Source organism: Zootermopsis nevadensis, unplaced genomic scaffold (genome assembly GCF_977971745.1).
Source record: "Zootermopsis nevadensis isolate Lab colony 2312 unplaced genomic scaffold, Znev_1.0 Znev_ptg000018l, whole genome shotgun sequence".
Lineage (NCBI taxonomy): Eukaryota > Metazoa > Arthropoda > Insecta > Blattodea > Termopsidae > Zootermopsis > Zootermopsis nevadensis.
The window spans coordinates 2337792-2356237 of record NW_028259150.1 but is presented as its reverse complement, the minus strand read 5'-3'; the positions used below and the strand labels follow the sequence as shown (position 1 = coordinate 2356237).

The window sequence follows — 18446 nt, the reverse complement described above, 5'->3', positions numbered from 1 at the left end:
CTATGTATTTCTGTTCGCCTAAAATTAATACCCTCTTGTACATTCAACATTCAAAAGTGTTGTGGGAAACTATAAACAGGTAACCATTCTAACCTTTACCGAGTCACTTCTAAATTTACAATAATGAAGTAGGCGTAAAATAAATGGGTGTATTAAAAACAGAAATAGAAGTCTGGGTATAAGCAAAACCATCAGGCGTATTGGGTAAATGCTAAGAATTTTATGACATGAAAACGACGTTCCTTTAAACACAGCGGGGTTAAAAATAACCAAGAAACTGTATATTACATATATAACGACAGATGCCACATCCACTAGAGATTTGTTAAAAAAAAACATTCCCATATCCACAGTCTGCATTTTGCGTCAAGGTGCTTTTAACCTCAATAAGCGAGCGGTGTCAACCATCCTCTTATGTCAACAACTGGGCTACTTTAACATGTCTCAGTCTGTTTAAGCAAGAACTTTACCAGTGACCGTTCTCCAATAAAAGAGAAAACGGGCGACCTAATAACATTTTTATTCTGTTTTGTATCTTCAGTATTATTTGACTACACATACTGTCAACTTATTTCCATGCCTCCTTAAAACTGCTACATACCAGTAATGTAATTTGCATTTGAAAGCCTGTTAATATACTGCCAAGACTGCGATTACTTGGATTTTCGTATTTTCCGTCAGTCACTTCAGCGAATATTGTGATATCATAATACAGGCCATTAAGTCGTGTTATCTTATCAATCACCATATTCAGTGTTCATATGTGGGGCGCATAACGCATATTCTATGGAAGAATAAATTTCCTTTTAGGCAAAGTTACACATCCAGCATACTTGAATATAATGGCATGCTCAGTAGGCAGGGGCTAACTTGCAAAGTTCGTTTTTGAGGACGAAGTTCTCGTTTACAATCTATTTAACAGTGCTATCTCCAACGTCATATACATTTCAATGCGTAGTAGCATGATCGTAAATGGTGGGTTGAAAAGGCTTTGGAAAGGATTCGAACAGGTAACCACCCGAATTAAATAAACATTACCTCATCGCTAAGCCAGTCTCCCTAAAGGGCAGAACTTATAATTAATGCAATGTAAAAACAGGCACTGTATTGTTTTGTAGAATGACATAAACAATTCATGTTCCTGTTATCATTACTAACTGATAATAACAACTAACATACCTTTTTAACTTTTCACAAATGGAAATATCAACTTGATGAACGAACTTGTGAGATGGAATCGACATTAGTGTCATTTAATACAGGGGCATACGATTATGTAAGGTAACAGATGTTCGACAATACACAACTTTGGTGAATTCATTCTTTGTACAATTTAAACAACAACATGAATCAAAAAATTTGACCCACCTTACAAACAAAATACATTAAGAATATGAACTTAGAAATTAATGTAGTAAAAGTATAGTTATTGACATATTATTATTTTTTAAATTACGTTTCAAGGGACATCTCAGCATATACCGTTGGCTACACACTGCATTTATTGATCAGTCTGCAAAACAAAGTGAAGGCCTGCATTTGAGTGTATGATATTCCCTCAAGAATCAGCAGAGAAGAAAGGCAACGGCTGAAACGTGTTTTCCAGCATTTTAGTGGCAATACTGAAAAAATGGGCACTGCATTGCAATTCATTCGTTTATTTTGCAAACAAGGATTCGCATGTAAACGTTCATAAAACTTACGCTGAACAGGAAAGTTTCATACGTCCTTTGCTACTCTTATGTGGTGAAATTCGTGGTAATGTTTGCGTAGTACATGCATGACACGCTTTCTTTCAGTTAGGAGTATTCAGAATTCCAACCAAATCTGTCAAGAACGCACGTACAAATTCTGTGTATTCCTGTAAGACTTAAATTTTTCCAGTATTGATTACTTGGATAACAACAGTTTTTAAAAAACGGCGACACGTTTGAGTTTAATCTGCGCAGAAGAATACAACATGGTTCATTACCTGTGCAATTCCACATCCAAATACCTGTCTACGAGTTTTATGGCAACGGTTGTTAATGTCGAAGTAATGAAATATCATGTTCCAAATTTTTTAGATGGGCCAAAAAAAATCCTCTTTATATATATTTACAACATACACTAACAGGGAATGAGAAAAATCAGCGCAGAATGGACTCAGATTAGTGTAAATGACTGCAGTGTTTGAAGGCAGGGATGATGATCTGTTATTCACTGTTGTTACTGGAAGAGGTAGGATTCGGCAGTAGAGTAAAACACAGGAAAACAATGTTCTTGATTCATTCCACGCATTCTGTGATTGTAAGGGCCTAAATATATAGCTATTCATCTTAGTCTACCGATTGAGATAAAGGTGCAGACAATTCTATGTCATGTACATATTCAACATCAGGGTGGGACTGCTTACAGCAAATACATCAATCAATCAATTAATTAATTGATTAAACAAACAAACACCCAGATCTGAACCTGCGATTCCAGCTTTCGAGAGTCAAATATATCACGCGACTTCCGACGCGCAGCCGCTGAAGTACGCAAGAGGAAACATCACAAATTTGTCCCCTGTGTATACAAGAGTGGTAAGACATAACTTACAACGCCAATCTGCGTTCTCCACGTTCGAACAGAATTTTTAACAGCTGCCTGAAATGCGGTTCATAGTATAAAAATAGGTACATGACATAACAATGTATTCATAAAGTGATTTACATTCAACGTTTTCAATTTTCAGTAGACCAACTCAACCACAAGCAAAAGTAACTCGGTGAATTTACTGATGAATACAGTCGATGCTTGCGACCGAAGAATGCGACAATGGGGTCTTTTGTATACAGAATGCATAACTTCATTAGCATCTGGAGCATAGTTCGGGCCACTAAATTCTCTTGTTGTATGCGACTTCTGTATGCTTAATGCAAACGGAAGGAATTTACTAAAGACGTTACTACGAAACGCCTCACGCATACGAGACACAAACGTTAAGTGTACGACTGCAATGAACTACACTAATACTTTTTGTTATAACAAAGAACAGAGCAGGCTGGCCAATCAGTAACATTTCACACCTGCATTCATGCAGTACACTGCTCAGTTCAAATACAGGCAACGGCTACCCTAAGGAGTTTCGTGGTTTTCCTCAGTACCTCCAAGCGACTGCCAAAATATCAGACCTATCTTGAAATAAACCACGGCCTCCTCCTCCTAAATTCTTACATACCATTCACGATATTTGATTCCGTGCTAGACCTACATGATCTCCACACTTTATACAGCGTCGTCAAATAACCAAACGCTAAAAAATCTCAAGCGCTTGAGCCTGAAGCCTATAGGATTCAGAACTTCAGCTGCGTACATAACTACAGGCTCGAATTTCAGTTTCGAAAGTCGTGTATTCAAAACCGATGATCTCGAAAGTATCTTCTGAAGCTTCTTAAAGTGAAATTCAATTCGCGAAACAATATGCATTTGTTGGATATGATTCACCCAATGGACATTATCTAAACAGATTGATTCTTTTCAGATTATTTCATTATCTTGGATTAATTCACACAGAAGACCAACTAATACCTTGGGATATTTTCTAACTCGGAAATAAAAAGTTACCTACATCTATAAAGCCTACGTTTTCTGACAATGCTTATTTCTTACAATCTCCGAGCCTGCCTTAACGTCTCTGTTAAATAATCTGTCCTAGACAATAGGAAAACATAATGAGAGACATTTTCTAGGCCCAAATTAAAAGTAGACTGTATGTTAACATATAAAATCAAATTACGATCTTTCGTGAATTTTTCTTATGCCACTGAATGGAAACAAGTATTTAATCCATTAATACATTAGCAGCATATATCAAACTTTATAACTGGCAACAGAAGAGTGTGTATATCATAAATCCTACGAAAGTGTGGCAACCTGGAATGTCTAAGAGTGCCGGTAACAAATCAATGTTACATTCATGAGAAAATGAAACCCAAATTAAATTCTAGAAATGTTTGCTACAATTCACTTCAGAACCATCTATCTTCCCGCCTTCCATGACGTAAAGGTTACATTATAAGCCAACAAACCTGTCTTGTTAGTATCGGTGTATGACTTGTTCTCTCCTACAAGAACATAGATCATAGAGCATAGCAAGAGGCCTGGGTGCTGAGGATAACATATCGACATTACGGAAAATAAATAACAGGACTCTGAGCGAAACTGTGCAATGAGTAGCTTCCTAATTTGCACGCTTCCCCAAACATTAGGGTGACCTAATCGCTGACGATAACATAGAAGAGACATGTAGCACGCATGCGAGATGGGTAAAGCATACACAATTTTTGCCGCAAAATGTGAACGGAAGAAGGGACTTAAAAATGTAGACGCAAATGGGAAGATACTATCAAAACAGACCTAATTCGATAAATGATGTGTAATTATATGCTTTCACCTAGCTCAAACAAGGTTTCAATAACAGTCTTGCGGACGAGATAATGAAATTTCGAGCTCTAAAACACCGCGAATTTATTTAATAGATGAGTGACTATAAGCTTCTCAAAGACTCTGATCCCTGCAGTCAATTAAGTTAGTCAGTAGATCAGTGTACTTACGGGCGTGGCGCTGCGGTCTTTTGAGCGCACTATACTGAACAGATCGAACGCACGGTTCTCGGGATTCAATCCCGCTCGGAACACGGGAATATTTTCGGGCCATTTGTGTGGTACAGTCCTTGTGATAGACCAAGGAGACCTACCAATGTCCAAAAGACTTAAGAATTATCTGTGAATCAGAACAGACCGCAGGGTCTAAGTCGTGAGAGAGGACGACAAGTCACAAAGACTAACTTAAGGAAAATGTAATAAATATTAACCTACATCGATTTCAAGCAATTTTAAGAATTGTAAAATGTCAGGTTTTGATATGTACAGACAGAGAAATTCGCATACAATTTAAACTCTGTGGTCTAGTGGTTAGAACGCTGGCCTTGTAATCCTGGGGTCTCGGGTTCGATTCCCGGCGGTGCACGAATTTATAACTTGTGTTGGGCAAGGCCGTGGTCTAGGCAACACGGAGTTTTCCTCCGGGGGCTTCCCCGGTTTCTCCGTGGCATCCCAACAATTACTCCATTCACACACAGAAGAAGGCAATGGCAAACCACTTCTGTATCATCTGCCAAGAACGTATATGATCAGGTCCCAGTCCGAGAAAAGGATGGAAGGATCCTGTTCATATGGACCTGTCGTCAGACAGAACACTAAATAATAATAATAGAAATCTAGTGATGAACAAAGACATGCAATTTAAATTAATTTCCTAAGAAGTACCAGAAGCTATGTACGATTATATCAAACGAAAGATACAATTTTACGGTAAATTAAATTACATTAAAATTAAGAGTATGCAGAATTGGCTAAGGACAAATTGGAGAAGAAAGAATTTCGCCTTTTGCAAGCCAAAATAGTGAAAACTATAACAACATTCTTAGGTTTTGAGTATCCGGAACTAGTAACTTTAATCTTGAAAGAACAGATGACGATTCACACAATACCTAAAATTATGTATTTGTAGTTTGAATGCGTCATGTTTGTGCTTAATTCAGTAATATATTTATTTATTTCCGTCAGTACACAAACTTAGTTGTTAAAATTGGTGTTATTAAAGCTAAAACTTTAAAATTTGGCGCTTATCATCGCTATTACGATGTTACAATTTTAGCGCTCATTATTTTATTTTACAACATGTTTCAATGCAACCGCATCATCTTCAGGCTATTTTTGTCTTTAAAACTAATGTATAATTATTATGCAACTATCGTTGATTTGTTTGTTTTGTAGTTGCATAATAAATATACATTAGTTTTAAAGACAAAAATAGCCTGAAGATGATGCGGTTGCATTGAAACATGTTGTGAAATAAAATAATGAGCGCTAAAATTGTAACATCGTAATAGCGATGTTAAGCGCCAAATTTTAAAGTTTTAGCTTTAATAACACCAATTTTAACAACTAAGTTTGTGTACTGACGGAAATAAATAAATATATTACCTAAAATTATGTTTACATCACTACTTATATATGCAGCCTACTAGTAAGAAATTGTGTACTATGGAGTGATCCTGCGAGTCGCACGTCACTCACAAACCCCAAGAAACTACAGGCTGGGTGGGAAGTAAGTAGGCATTAAATAATCGCTATACATTGGAAATATAGAGGTTATAACCATTTCTCAATGCCAATTATATAATTTGTTTAGGGAAGCAAGACGTGCTCCGATATTATGGTATACTTTATAATTCAAGGTGAAGTACTATGACAGTGTTAGTCTTCTTCTTCTTCTTTCATGGATTTAGGCCATAGCGCCTGTTTCCACATCAAGAGAGAGCGAGTCTTGCCACCTTGTTAATGGGCGGCCAACAGTTCTTCGTCCTTGTGGGTTGTATTGAAGTACCGCCTTCGGGATTCTTTCCTCATGCATCCTTTGGATATGGTTATGCCAATTTTGCTTCATTTGAGATATCCTATCTGTTAAGTTAAAAATCTCGTCGGTCAGTAGGAACATTAATGCCCCAGTTACTAGACGTCAGAACACAAAAACGTACAGTGCACGTTCAGATAAAGCACAATGCACATAGGTTAGGTTAGGTCTAGAATTAGGAGTCGTCAGCTACACGATCCAGCCGCATAAATCTAGTTGGATATATCAATAACTGCCTTCAAATAGACAACTACATCCCTCGGGATCTATATCTGACAGTCTCACAAAACCTCATTCTTCGACATTGCATTATCTCTGCAGTTGATACAGCTTCGTAAAATAACTTAGTAACCACTTAATTATCATACTGCCTTCTACTCTTTGTACAATACATAACCAAATTTCTTGTACACCACATAGTCTCCTTGTTCCGTGACCTTCAGACCCTATAGTGATAATAAATGTAGGCATGTGTGCAGTAAAAGTAGATCTAATTGCATCCGGAAGATTAATTTAACACGAGTTTAGAGTGAGCTCGGTTGAAAGAAACAACATCTGTACTTTTATCAGTCCGCCGAGCAAAGGTGAAACTACACAAATTAACATTGTTTGAACAACGACAAATAAAACCAATGCTAACAGCACAATTATGAACATGGGTGGTCCAAGTATACGCAATATCAACGGCTTTTCATTTAGGCCTACGTTACATTTTCGTCATTACAACCTGCTTCCAATAAACTACGTACGCTGTAATTTTTCAACATTTTCATTAACGACATTTACGGCGATACAGAAAACATAAAATCATAGGCTGAAAGAAACGAGATGATTAAGAAAGTTATTACGGCCCTGAAAGACTTGGATACTAATGTGGGGGCATCTAGTTCGAAGCCCGGCAGGGAACGGCTTGCCGTTTTGTCAGTCCCCTCGGTCAAATTCCGGGACAGTGCCTACTGTCTTATAACGAGTCACAATCAATTTCTCTCAACAGCTCTTTTTTGCCATTAGCAACACAGTTGCCAAGAGAAATTAAATAGTAGACTGTAATTTACAGACTGGGCAATATGATGAAAGATACTATTCAGAAGTTAAAATAACACAGGATTTCCTTTATTCAGAATTGGCAAATGTGTATTCAAAATATAATTGTGGGGAACTAGTCATCTTAAGTTTTATAATAATGTTTCAAATATTTCCATTGGGTATTGAGCATGTGCTAGGTTTGCGACACGATAGAAAGGATAACAAAATGGCAGTTTTAAACTGTTAACCTGATTCCGTGATAAAAAAAATGCTGTAATATGAAAAGATGTCGGCGACTTTCCCCAACATTAAAAGAAACGAAATACAGAAGACTAGAAAAAACTGAATCTCAGTTGCAAACTGGTTGGGAATCCACTGCTTACCACTCAATGTGACACGTAGGCTATTTCACCGGGGGGGGAGGGGGTTACATACGCCCAGACATTGCAAAGTTGATGGGAAAACAAGCGCCATCGATGAAGATAACTGTCTTCCGGGATGTTGCACCGTGTAGTCTGGTAGATATTGATCGACGTTTCAGATATGTTTAGGCCTCTTTCATCATGGTGACCACCGACTTGATGCTGGAGCCAGAAAGCATGTCTGAAATATCGGCCATTATCTACCAGACAACATGGCGCAATATCCTAGAAGAGTCATCTTCATACCCGTCGCCATGAAAACCTGAAACAGCGCCAAGCTTCTCATCCTCATTGTTCCGGCCATAAATTAAAAGAAGCTAAAAAGATGTAGGCCTACTCTATCGTAAAACACATTTTCCACAGACCCTATTAATGTTTTTGTAATTTTTCATATGCCTACATCACTGGTATTGGTATTGTATTTATATAAAAACCCATGGTTGTAATGCTATTCATATTACTGACACCAAATTTCACAGAGTCGGATTTTTTGTCTCCTTACATATTCACCATTAAACTGTTTCAAACAAACGTTGTACAGCTTAATGAGATCTATATTGTATTTCCTGGAATTTCGTACGTTACGCCATGTTTCAGAAAAATGATAAAACGAGATTTGATATTCGTCAGAGGTATCGGTTATATTGGGCCGGATGCAAATAAAAATGTGTTTACCGGGAAAACGTTTGGTTCACACAAACTTGCCCAACATCGAAACTCAGTACTCACCATATAACATTTTGATAAGAATATTATTAATACTACATCTCCGTTAAGGCTATACCAACACTTCTTTTGACGGAAGGTAGAATACAGCTGGCACTCGTAAAACAGCAGTTACAACGTTACAGCGTTACAAGTGAAAATAACATTCATTTAATTTTCGTTTCAGGGGACACGATCATCATGCCCACGGTATATCAAACTCCAAACCATAAAGAGGCCTACTGTATAAGCATTTATATTACACGGCTTGAGGGCGTTCAGATTTTAAATTCACCCTCGAGCAATAGGAGTTGCTCTCTACTCCCCAAACCTTGAACTTACCAACGATGACTTTTGTAGCTGCTACACCTTTGGCTGCCGCAGCAGGCCCATGATGCAGAAAGTCTGAAAGCGATAGTGAAGATGCTATTAACTGCCGCTTCTCTTCAAAATTCAAATAATCCAAACTGTTGCTCCGCTGTGGCGTTACTATTGTCACAGCCGTTGGTTTAACAACAGCCACTACACCACAATTTCCTGTGCCATCACTCTTCTCAGGAGACGATGGCTGTCCTGGTGAAGGAACCAAATACACACCACTAACACGTATTGACATATTGGCTTTGAACACAGAACTACACTTGAACACGTGCTCTTTCCAAACACGTTATACTAGCATGGCTGCTACTACATACACACTTTTAGGCCTACACACACGAAGCTGTTGCTCTTGATGCTGGAAGCACATTCATGGTACAACCCTCTCCTTTTGCAGTAGCCCTCACCGATCAATACCAACCACGCACCTGTTTCCCCTTCAAAACCATTTAGAATATGGCTATGCGGTTTATCGACAAGAAGCCACAATAAAAAATGTTGATTACCATACAACATTAGAATTCACACATAATGGTATTATTAATCACTGTGCGGTCGGTAACCCCCTCGTGAAAGAATCAACAAATCCTCAGAATACAGAAATACACTAACACATCACTGCAGGCACAACGCCGTGTCGACACGTGAAGCTAAAATTGCATATTTCACACACATGACCACGATAAAATTTCTACAATTTAGAAGTGTGGACGGATGGCCGATGACTGTGATGCCGGTATACAGAATTTTCCATTTTTTCCAGTTGCCGTCACGATTACAAAAATTACATACACGTTTTGTTTTCTTGTCTTCTCTTCAGTTGAGTAGTTCTCCTGGTGTTTGGTGGCAGACATGAGGTGATCGTAATGACAAGAATACCAAACGCACACACTGTACTTAACCTCACCGAACGAGTCCTACTACTCTACTGGCGAAGGAAACCGATGCCCGCCACACGAAGCCAAGCGACAGCCAGACTTCACGAACGAGGGACGAGAGTTATGCCACCCAACAGGTCTACCAACACTTCCTAGTTTACACCAACTCCAGTCGGCCGTCTTCCACTGGCGTACAGGTTCAAAGCAGTCGATCTCGTTACTTCACACGAGGATTAGTTCAACTTTAAAGAAGGTCACTGTTAATGTTCTGGGAACACAGCAAACATCTGCATAACAAAACATCTTCTTTGTACAGAGAATATACATTGAATTCAATGGCATGGTATAAACAGTACGTACAAAAATCTAACAAGAAGTCAGCGTACTTGTATGACGATAATAAACAAACGATAAACACAAAAAAGCTCAATTCAAGCTGATATTAAATACTGCAGATCAATGCCTTGGGCCGACAGTTCGGAGAACTCAGTCCTAAATTATCTAACTATAAGGCATTAATTTTTTAAATGGCTCGTGTATTAATTACGAAAATTGGAAGCTACTTTTCGTTACAGAGAAATATTCCAGAACCCAGTTCACATCTAAATAACTGTTTAATCCCTTGAAGTCAAAACTCGTCTAAATAATGCTTAAGAATTCAGTCCGTACTGCAAAGAAAATACAACTCTTGACCATTACAAAGATCAAATGATTGTGTTGTTTATGGAAATAATTCAAGTTTGCAGACCCCATACATACAAACTGCCGAATTAATAATTACAGTTCGGGTTTAAAGGGTTATACATACGTGATAAACTGTTAATCATTATATTGTTGAAACAATTGGAAACACGTGTTGAAAAATAACACGCCTCAATTGCACAAAGCAACATTCGAGTTCCTTCACTTTCTTCTATGACTTTATTAAACAAGATTACAAATAATGGAATAACAAATGGTGGGGCAATTTTGAAAAGTGAGTAAGGGCGTGTGTTTGTCTGTCTGTCAGGCCGCGTGCAGTAACTCAAGGAGGACTGAATAGATTTTTAATAAAATAATATAAATAAAAATAAATAATAATAATGGAAAATTTACGAAACATTTTTCTGCCATATCAATTTTCAATTAAAAGACCACTATAAATAACGCCATTTTCTTTACACTTATTTCCATTTAATCTGCATAAACAAATTGATTTTTGTAATAGCAACTTTGAAAATAATAAGGTAGGAACAGAATTTTCACTTAGGAATTATGGTTGTCATCACAACACCGGATTAATGTTTCTTCTATAAGAGTAGGCTACGAACGTCTTCTGACAAATTCTGCCTACTGCGAAAAACCATACAAATAAATGCCACCGCAAGTATACATTTTCTTATAAACGAAGAAATGTCGATAAAAAAACTCGAAACCAAATATTGACAGAATGATAACAAAATAATTTCAAATTAAACACAAATAAAATATCAAACGAAACACAAATAAGTGGATCGTATCCTCCGCCTCCTGGACCAATAGGCGATTTCGTCTTCTTCACCGACTCGCACTTCCTTGAATACTGCAATGTCATTGTGTTTGAAATTTCATTTACTAGCTCAGAATTGGCAGGTGGCATAAAGCACAAAGAAAACCAAACCTACTGGAAGTAGCAACATGGAACTGTTAAACAAACACTAGGGAAAAGATGCCATACTATTACGGCCGAGGACATGCGGGCATATCGTAACATTTCTGGCGAATTCGCTCTGTTTTGCCTCTAGATTTTCAATTTGTGAATGCTAAGTTGTCTCTTACAAACCGCACAAAACCAAAATGAGCCATGAACATAAAATTTCATCAAAATCGGCCCAATAGTTTTACTGTCGTGTTCAGAAAAAAAAAAATTGGCTGAAGGAACAAATAGACTGGATATAACATGCTTCAGTTTTCTCAACAACTTCTGTTCCAAACATTTCCGGCTTCGATAAATATTTTAAAAAAATTTACACTCAATATGCGAGAACAAACGCATGAAGGTCCACGTGCAGCGTGTCCAATACTGTTGTCCTACTTTAATTATAATAGGAATACAATTTTTAGGTGAACTCCCGAGAGTCCAATGTCACAAAAATCCTGTCAGTGGTTTTCGAGTAAACATGCAAACGTGATGAAGCAAACAGGCGCATTTTAACAACTTTTCATGGCGAACGCACTAGAATATAGAGCCAGGCTGTTAAACATTAATCAACATGTGACACGTATACAAAAGCTTGATTCCTACATCATGACCTGTACTGTTTCACCAACAAGAGCTCGGCTATGTACCATAGAATGAGACTACAAGGTGACCAGAGATGGAGAGGAAAATAGTAGTCTAGAGCAGTGGTAATCAACCTGGGGTACGCGTACCCCCGGGGGTACGCGAAGACATCTTAGGGGGTTCGTGAAATTTAAAAAAAATATTATTTTATGATAAACACTGAATAATCAGTAATGTAATTTATTTAATTTATTTTAGATGTAGATTATATACTTTGTATAACTTGAATTATACACCAACAACTTTGGGGGTACAAAGTTGAAGAGAAATTATATCTGGGGGTACGCGAAAAAAAAGGTTGAATACCACTGGTAAAACTACAAAGCCTTCACGATAGTAGTAACTCTGTCGAGATTGAAACGTGATACAGTCCGAAAACAAGCATGTTTCTTTTAGCGTTATAGCTACACTAAGTTGTTCGGTCGTTAAAGAACCAGGTTGCTTTACCCGCTTTGCACAAAAATTGAATGAACTCAGGTAAATAGGTCGCGATAAAGAAGAAACAGCTACTGTAGTTTATCATAGTAGCACAGAAAATGCGTCACCAGCTAAAGATGACTAAGAAATGTTACTTTGTAGCTTTTTCTTTTATGTATTTATTATATAGAACATCTAGTTACACAGCGCATGCAACAGTTTAGACCACTTTGCTCAATAATACTGACGACATCCACAAGAGCGACACGATTTTCGCAACCTACTCAGGTATTTACACAATTTATAGATCTTCAGTCCCGATTTTTACGTAGCGTTTGTTCAATAAATGTATAAATGTGACGTCAAACAAGTTCATTGTGCAATATAACCGAACGTGAATGGGGGCCTTAAAAACTGCAACAGCTCTTACTGTGCCTTCAGAAGTAACGAATACCGAAACGGGCGCATGACTTGCGAAAATAAATATACCATAAACTTAGCGAACCATAAATGACAAGAAACTTGAGACACTTCCGGGCATACGTTTACAAATATTAACCCAAGTCACCGCTCTGAAAATCGGAATTATTAAACAATTTAATATCACCGAAAAATACGTGATGTGCACACGTTTTCCTCTATAGGCCTATTAATTACACTTCCTCTGGTCCGCAACAGCTCAGTCCCGGGGTTAAAGCACGGCCGGGGCGTGATGCTCACCACTCACCCCATCTAGTGCCGAGGTCAAGAATGAGTAGGAGCTATACCTCTCTTCTCCCAAGTAACCTACATGGTGTGCTTTACTTTTTATTGGTACCACAAATCATTGACAGACTTTCTCCAACATGTGCAGGACACAAATATTTTATTTAGCATATCCTAACATTAACACGTAACGTGTAGTTAACTTACTGGGTTGCTGATCCAGTGAGATGTACACGATAGTACGTAAAAAAACCTCTAGAAGTAAAGCAAATATTTTAGAGTAATCTCAGTACCTTATTACTAACACCATCAGCCAAAGAGTATATATTAAATCGTCTCGTCCTCATCCTTGCCCTGTGCTGGCTTGTAATTGAGCAGTCCAACCATCTCTGAATCCCTTTCCTGTTTTCTTCGACTGGGTCCATCAATCTGCAAGGATTCTTTTAACACCACTCTAATGTCGTCACTTTAAGGCTTTACTGACGACTAGGCTACTTCTATATTCCTACATAAGTCACTTTCTTTTAATCAGCGTTAATACGCAGCAACTCCTCCTACATTCAAATAGGATATGGGCTAGTTAAAATTCACTGGATAACAATTAATTTATTCACTTTAAATTAATGGACTTGAGCAGTGACATAATAGAACAACAGCACGAACTGACAAATGAAACGAGTGAAATCCATTGCTATTTCAAAACAGCGAATTAAAAAAAACAGTAACCAACTTTATTTTATTTTCATCCTACAGTAATTACATTTGAAATGTTTAAGCACAGTAAGAAAATCGATATAAAATAAACCGTAGCATAGACTAATCTCCACTGTCTAGTAACCGTGGCAGTTGATAGGTTCAAGGATTTTATGGATTACAGTGAAAATTCACGGAGATTACGTTCAGCAAAGCGCTTCAGAAGAATTTCCGGTCATTAGTAAAATGGGGAAACGCTTAAATGGTATATAAATTGGAAGTAGATTGAAACAAAACAGGAAATGTAAGATAATGGATTTGAAGGGATTCAGTGATGATAAAGAATTCAAAACAAGTAAAAATATACAGGTGTAACAGAAGTCCGTTCTCCTAGAGAAAACATAATTTTTAAATCAAATGTTACATTAATTTTAAATTACCTTTTTTGTTTGCTTGCAGATATGCCCTTTCTATGAAAAATGAGTGCGTATACACCACAAGAGTAGGTAGAATAAAAAACAGGCAATTATAAAAGAATTCAGGAAAATCGGTGGCGAAATGTTACACAGAGTTGTAACCAATCTCAGAATGCGGATCGATATGTGTATAAGCGTAGAAGCTCAATTTGAACATTTGATGACGTAACACATTTTGCACCAAGTGTCTTCAGGTAGCCGAAGTTAAAAAGAATCGCTTTTCTGGGCGTTAGGCCTACACATCAACGAGAAATTTCTGACAAGCTGTTTCAAATGTGCTCGTGCCTTCGCATTCTTTCGATTTTAATATCACATAATGCCATTAATATTTTCTGTAAATAGGTTTAGACTTGCCCGTCTTAGCAATATTTCTAAGTTATGTAAATACTGATACAAAAGATGCCGGTCCTCGGATTACCCATTGCTGATTTGTTGAAACGTGGAATACAAAATGTTAAGAACCACCGACCGCTCTAACACTCAAACGTTCTTTATTTAGAGCTGTTCGCACATGTTTCGGATTCTTCAGAAATAGTGATTAATTAGTTGGATATGATAATACTTAACCGCAGACATTTAAACAAATAAATATAGAGAAATAAAATAATCCTAACCCGTTGGTTCAATCCTTTACAAAATCAGAAAAAATCTATATTTAATAATTTCTAATAAACAACCTGTCGTATTTGCTAAATACCTGGTATGATTATGAATATTACATCAAATAAGGACAATATATGATTTGAAATAGGCCTAAGTCTTTGGATATCAAACAACTATTTGCTGTGTATTTTTTTAGCCTAATCTGCAATATTATCATCGTGCTTACAAAGCGGAAGCCACAAAAAAGGGACTTTCGTGGTTTAACAACACTTCCAGCGGAATGTGAGCTCTTCGGAGAATAGACCATGACTGTTTTCTTGTTCATCTCAATTTGCAGATCCCATGTAACTTCCATTCCATTCCGATAAAGAATTTTAGATGCATTAAAGATAAATTATTGCATTAAGATCCATTAAAGCTGTATTACAGAATTTTGTTAAACACCAGACAACAGACACCATTTTGGACTGACCTTGTGGAAACAATGAAGATTTATGAAACTCTGGATATATTCAAGTACAACTACTTTAAAATGTGTACGCTTACTTAAATATAATGCCACAAAGAGTGGAAAAAAGCGTGAAAACTGTGCTCCAGGAGTTAGGATGATACGATTAGCTGTTTCAAAGCAGATAAAACATGATTTTGCATCAGCTTAAACTTTTGTTGAACACAAAACAATTTCTACACAAACCAGACACTTTTCGAATGGACGTTAACGGAGCTGATTTTCACAATCAATCCTGATGCTTGAGAATTAAGAATTTAAATAATTGTGAGTTGTGAACATATGAAAATATCTTCATTCAAACCTTGCTACCATTATGCTACTCCAGCCATGTACTCACGGCGTTCAAAAAACTACTGCACAAGAAAATTAACAAAAATACATGCAAACCTGTAGCTTAACATTTTGTCCTGAGATTGAGTCTCTTGGGGTGTAACTACTTTTTGGAGTATGAGATAAACCCTATTCGACTTTAGAGCGCACGTGTTGAGACTACGCAATTCACTAGACAAGACAGGCATAGACGATACGCGTTACACAAGTTATTTCTACTCGTTTCAATCATCAAGAAAATAGAGACAAGCAGGCGAGTCAATGCATAAAACAGGAGGCAAGTTGCCAAGAGATGACCTTGGCTGCGATTTCAGCTTCAGTAGCAGGGTCATGAAAACCAAACAGCCACAAAACCCAAGATTAAGCTCACGAAAAGAAACCTTAACTGACGGAGATGTGATCTGCGGAACACTGCGTGGGGGAAGGGAATTTAGGGAAGAGCTCCACAGGCCACGATTACTTCATTGTGAACAACAAAGTCTTAACTTAGTAATGACGCTATCTCAGCCGCCTAGGCAACGCAACGATTACTGAATGTGAATGGCGAGAGGGAGGGAAAGTTGTAAAAGGAAGCAGTAGTGGAGTGTACTATATAATAGCAACTTCCTGTAGGGACTGAAGATAACCAAGAAAAACCTCGGCCAGGCTTGTCAACCTCCGGGACAAGAATCGAACCCAGGGACTCTCAAGTAATTACAACCAATTGATGCCGACGTTCCACAATCCAATTATATTATCAATGAAGAAGCTCCTTTTGTAAGATATGACAAATAACCGGAATGATTTGAAGAAAGTAGTCTACTTTCGATAGTGCGGTCGGCTTTAAATTGCTCGCCTGCCTTATGGCTGCACGCACTGCAAACAGCTGAACCACGCCTGGAACCACTGCTGAAAATCGGTTTCCGAAATTAGACCCTTACTGTCATCACACTGCATTGGATGTGTTCCAGTAGTTCCAAATGTGATCCTTTCAAGCAGACTTATAATTTCAGGAAAACTGAAAAACTAACATGTGCCAAATCCGGCAAGCACAGTCGATGTTGGTTCAAAATCTCTGTAGATATAACGAGCTTCATCGCCATCAGGCAAAATTATTTTTTCCGTCTAAAGACCTGGTCTTTCCGACGAATGCATATGCAAAACTTTGTGCAGATTTATTTAAACACTATTCTCACTCATATAATGAAGTGCAATGGGCCATACAAGTGCGTGGCTGCGATATACAAAGATGTCGCTAGGCCATCCGTTAGTATCAGAATGTTTATGTTTTTACTAGTTGGTTCTACTGATAGTTAATACAGCGCTTGCGTGGTGTGCGTGCGACCATTTGAATGACAATCAGTCGTCGGAATGCTGGTGAGGGGACCACCCTTCGAGGGGAACACAGCAGCATCGCAGAGGACCAGTCGGGTAGCTAGAGGAGTTAACCTTTTAATACAATGCAGAATCAATATGCAGAAAAGTACAGGATCTAGACACTGAAATATACGTAAGAGTAATAAAATACTTTTTGGTCTAAATGCTAAGTACTCACTGCGGAGAGGATTCGCGGGGAAACAGGAGTTACCTGTCTCACGTACTGCAGCATATCTATCATGCAGGAATCTCACACACATGAAGATGGAAAATAAGCTTTCAATAATGCAACATTAGTTCGCTGGAAATATCTTTACTCAAATAATCTGAGCAGGCATCAATACAACCAACATTCCATAAAACAAATGCCTTCTATTTCCCCGTCCAAACTGGATGGTCCATACTAACTTATTTTATTACCTTGCACAGCGAAATCGTGCAAGTGGACTGCATGGAATCTGCCCAGCTAAAACCCAACCTGAAAACCGTACGTATCATTCAAAAAGTTCGGTTGAGTCTGAAGAAAGCGGGTAGACATATCGTAGCTGGAGGATAAATGTCCAACAGGCCAACCTCAACAATTCTCAACTTGACATTATTTACTTCCCAATTTTAACCATACTCAACCCGCAAGCGGAATGGAACCAGAACATTTGTCACAGTAATATCAAACATTAAGGACTGGAATGAAGTGAGATGCGTATATTAAAACACAACATGTAGAAAAACACGCACGATGTGTATTTCTCAGGGACTGAAACAGGGTCTAAAACTGCCACAAAGAATTCAAACTTGTAATTATGCGTCGTTCCCTTACGCTAAAGCAAAATGAATGACGACAACGAGTCAGTAGAGCGTAGTGCTCAAACACGATATTGGTTCACTTCAGAAGGCGCCGTAACGAATTTCTGTTGAAGCGCTCGAGTTATATTGGCACAATCAACACGGTAAAGTTACGACACCATTTCGTGACTCATTATTTGGCGTGGTCATGACCACCAAGGTCAGATTAAAGGGAAGCAGTTTAATTAACAGCTGCAAGGTCGACGAATGTCACTTAAGAGAAGAAATTAACATTTTAATAAGTACTTATTATTTTTCAATTTTTCATTTATGTAGTTCAATGTCCAAGATTGTGGGTTTAGCTCTCGCTTAAGTTATAAAGTCAGAATTCATATAAAATTATTTTGTTTTGTCTAT

At 37.8% G+C, this 18446-nt stretch overlaps 1 protein-coding gene across 9 annotated transcripts in view; it reads right to left on the bottom strand.

Annotated features, from left to right (window-relative positions):
- Window positions 1-18446, bottom strand: part of LOC110827866 (phosphatase and actin regulator 2) — a 254537-nt gene that overhangs the window by 160740 nt on the left and 75351 nt on the right. For 2 of the 9 annotated variants that reach the window (XM_087351049.1, XM_087351053.1), the window contains exon 1: window positions 8940-9953. The exons of 5 other annotated variants lie outside the window; for them this stretch is intronic. In XM_087351049.1, the coding sequence (XP_087207175.1) occupies window positions 8940-9213 (274 nt within the window). In that variant the 5' untranslated portion in view covers window positions 9214-9953. Of the gene's footprint in view, window positions 1-8939; window positions 9954-18446 lie in introns of those variants that run through there. 2 more of the 9 variants (XM_022059962.2, XM_087351050.1) reach the window with 1 other exon arrangement.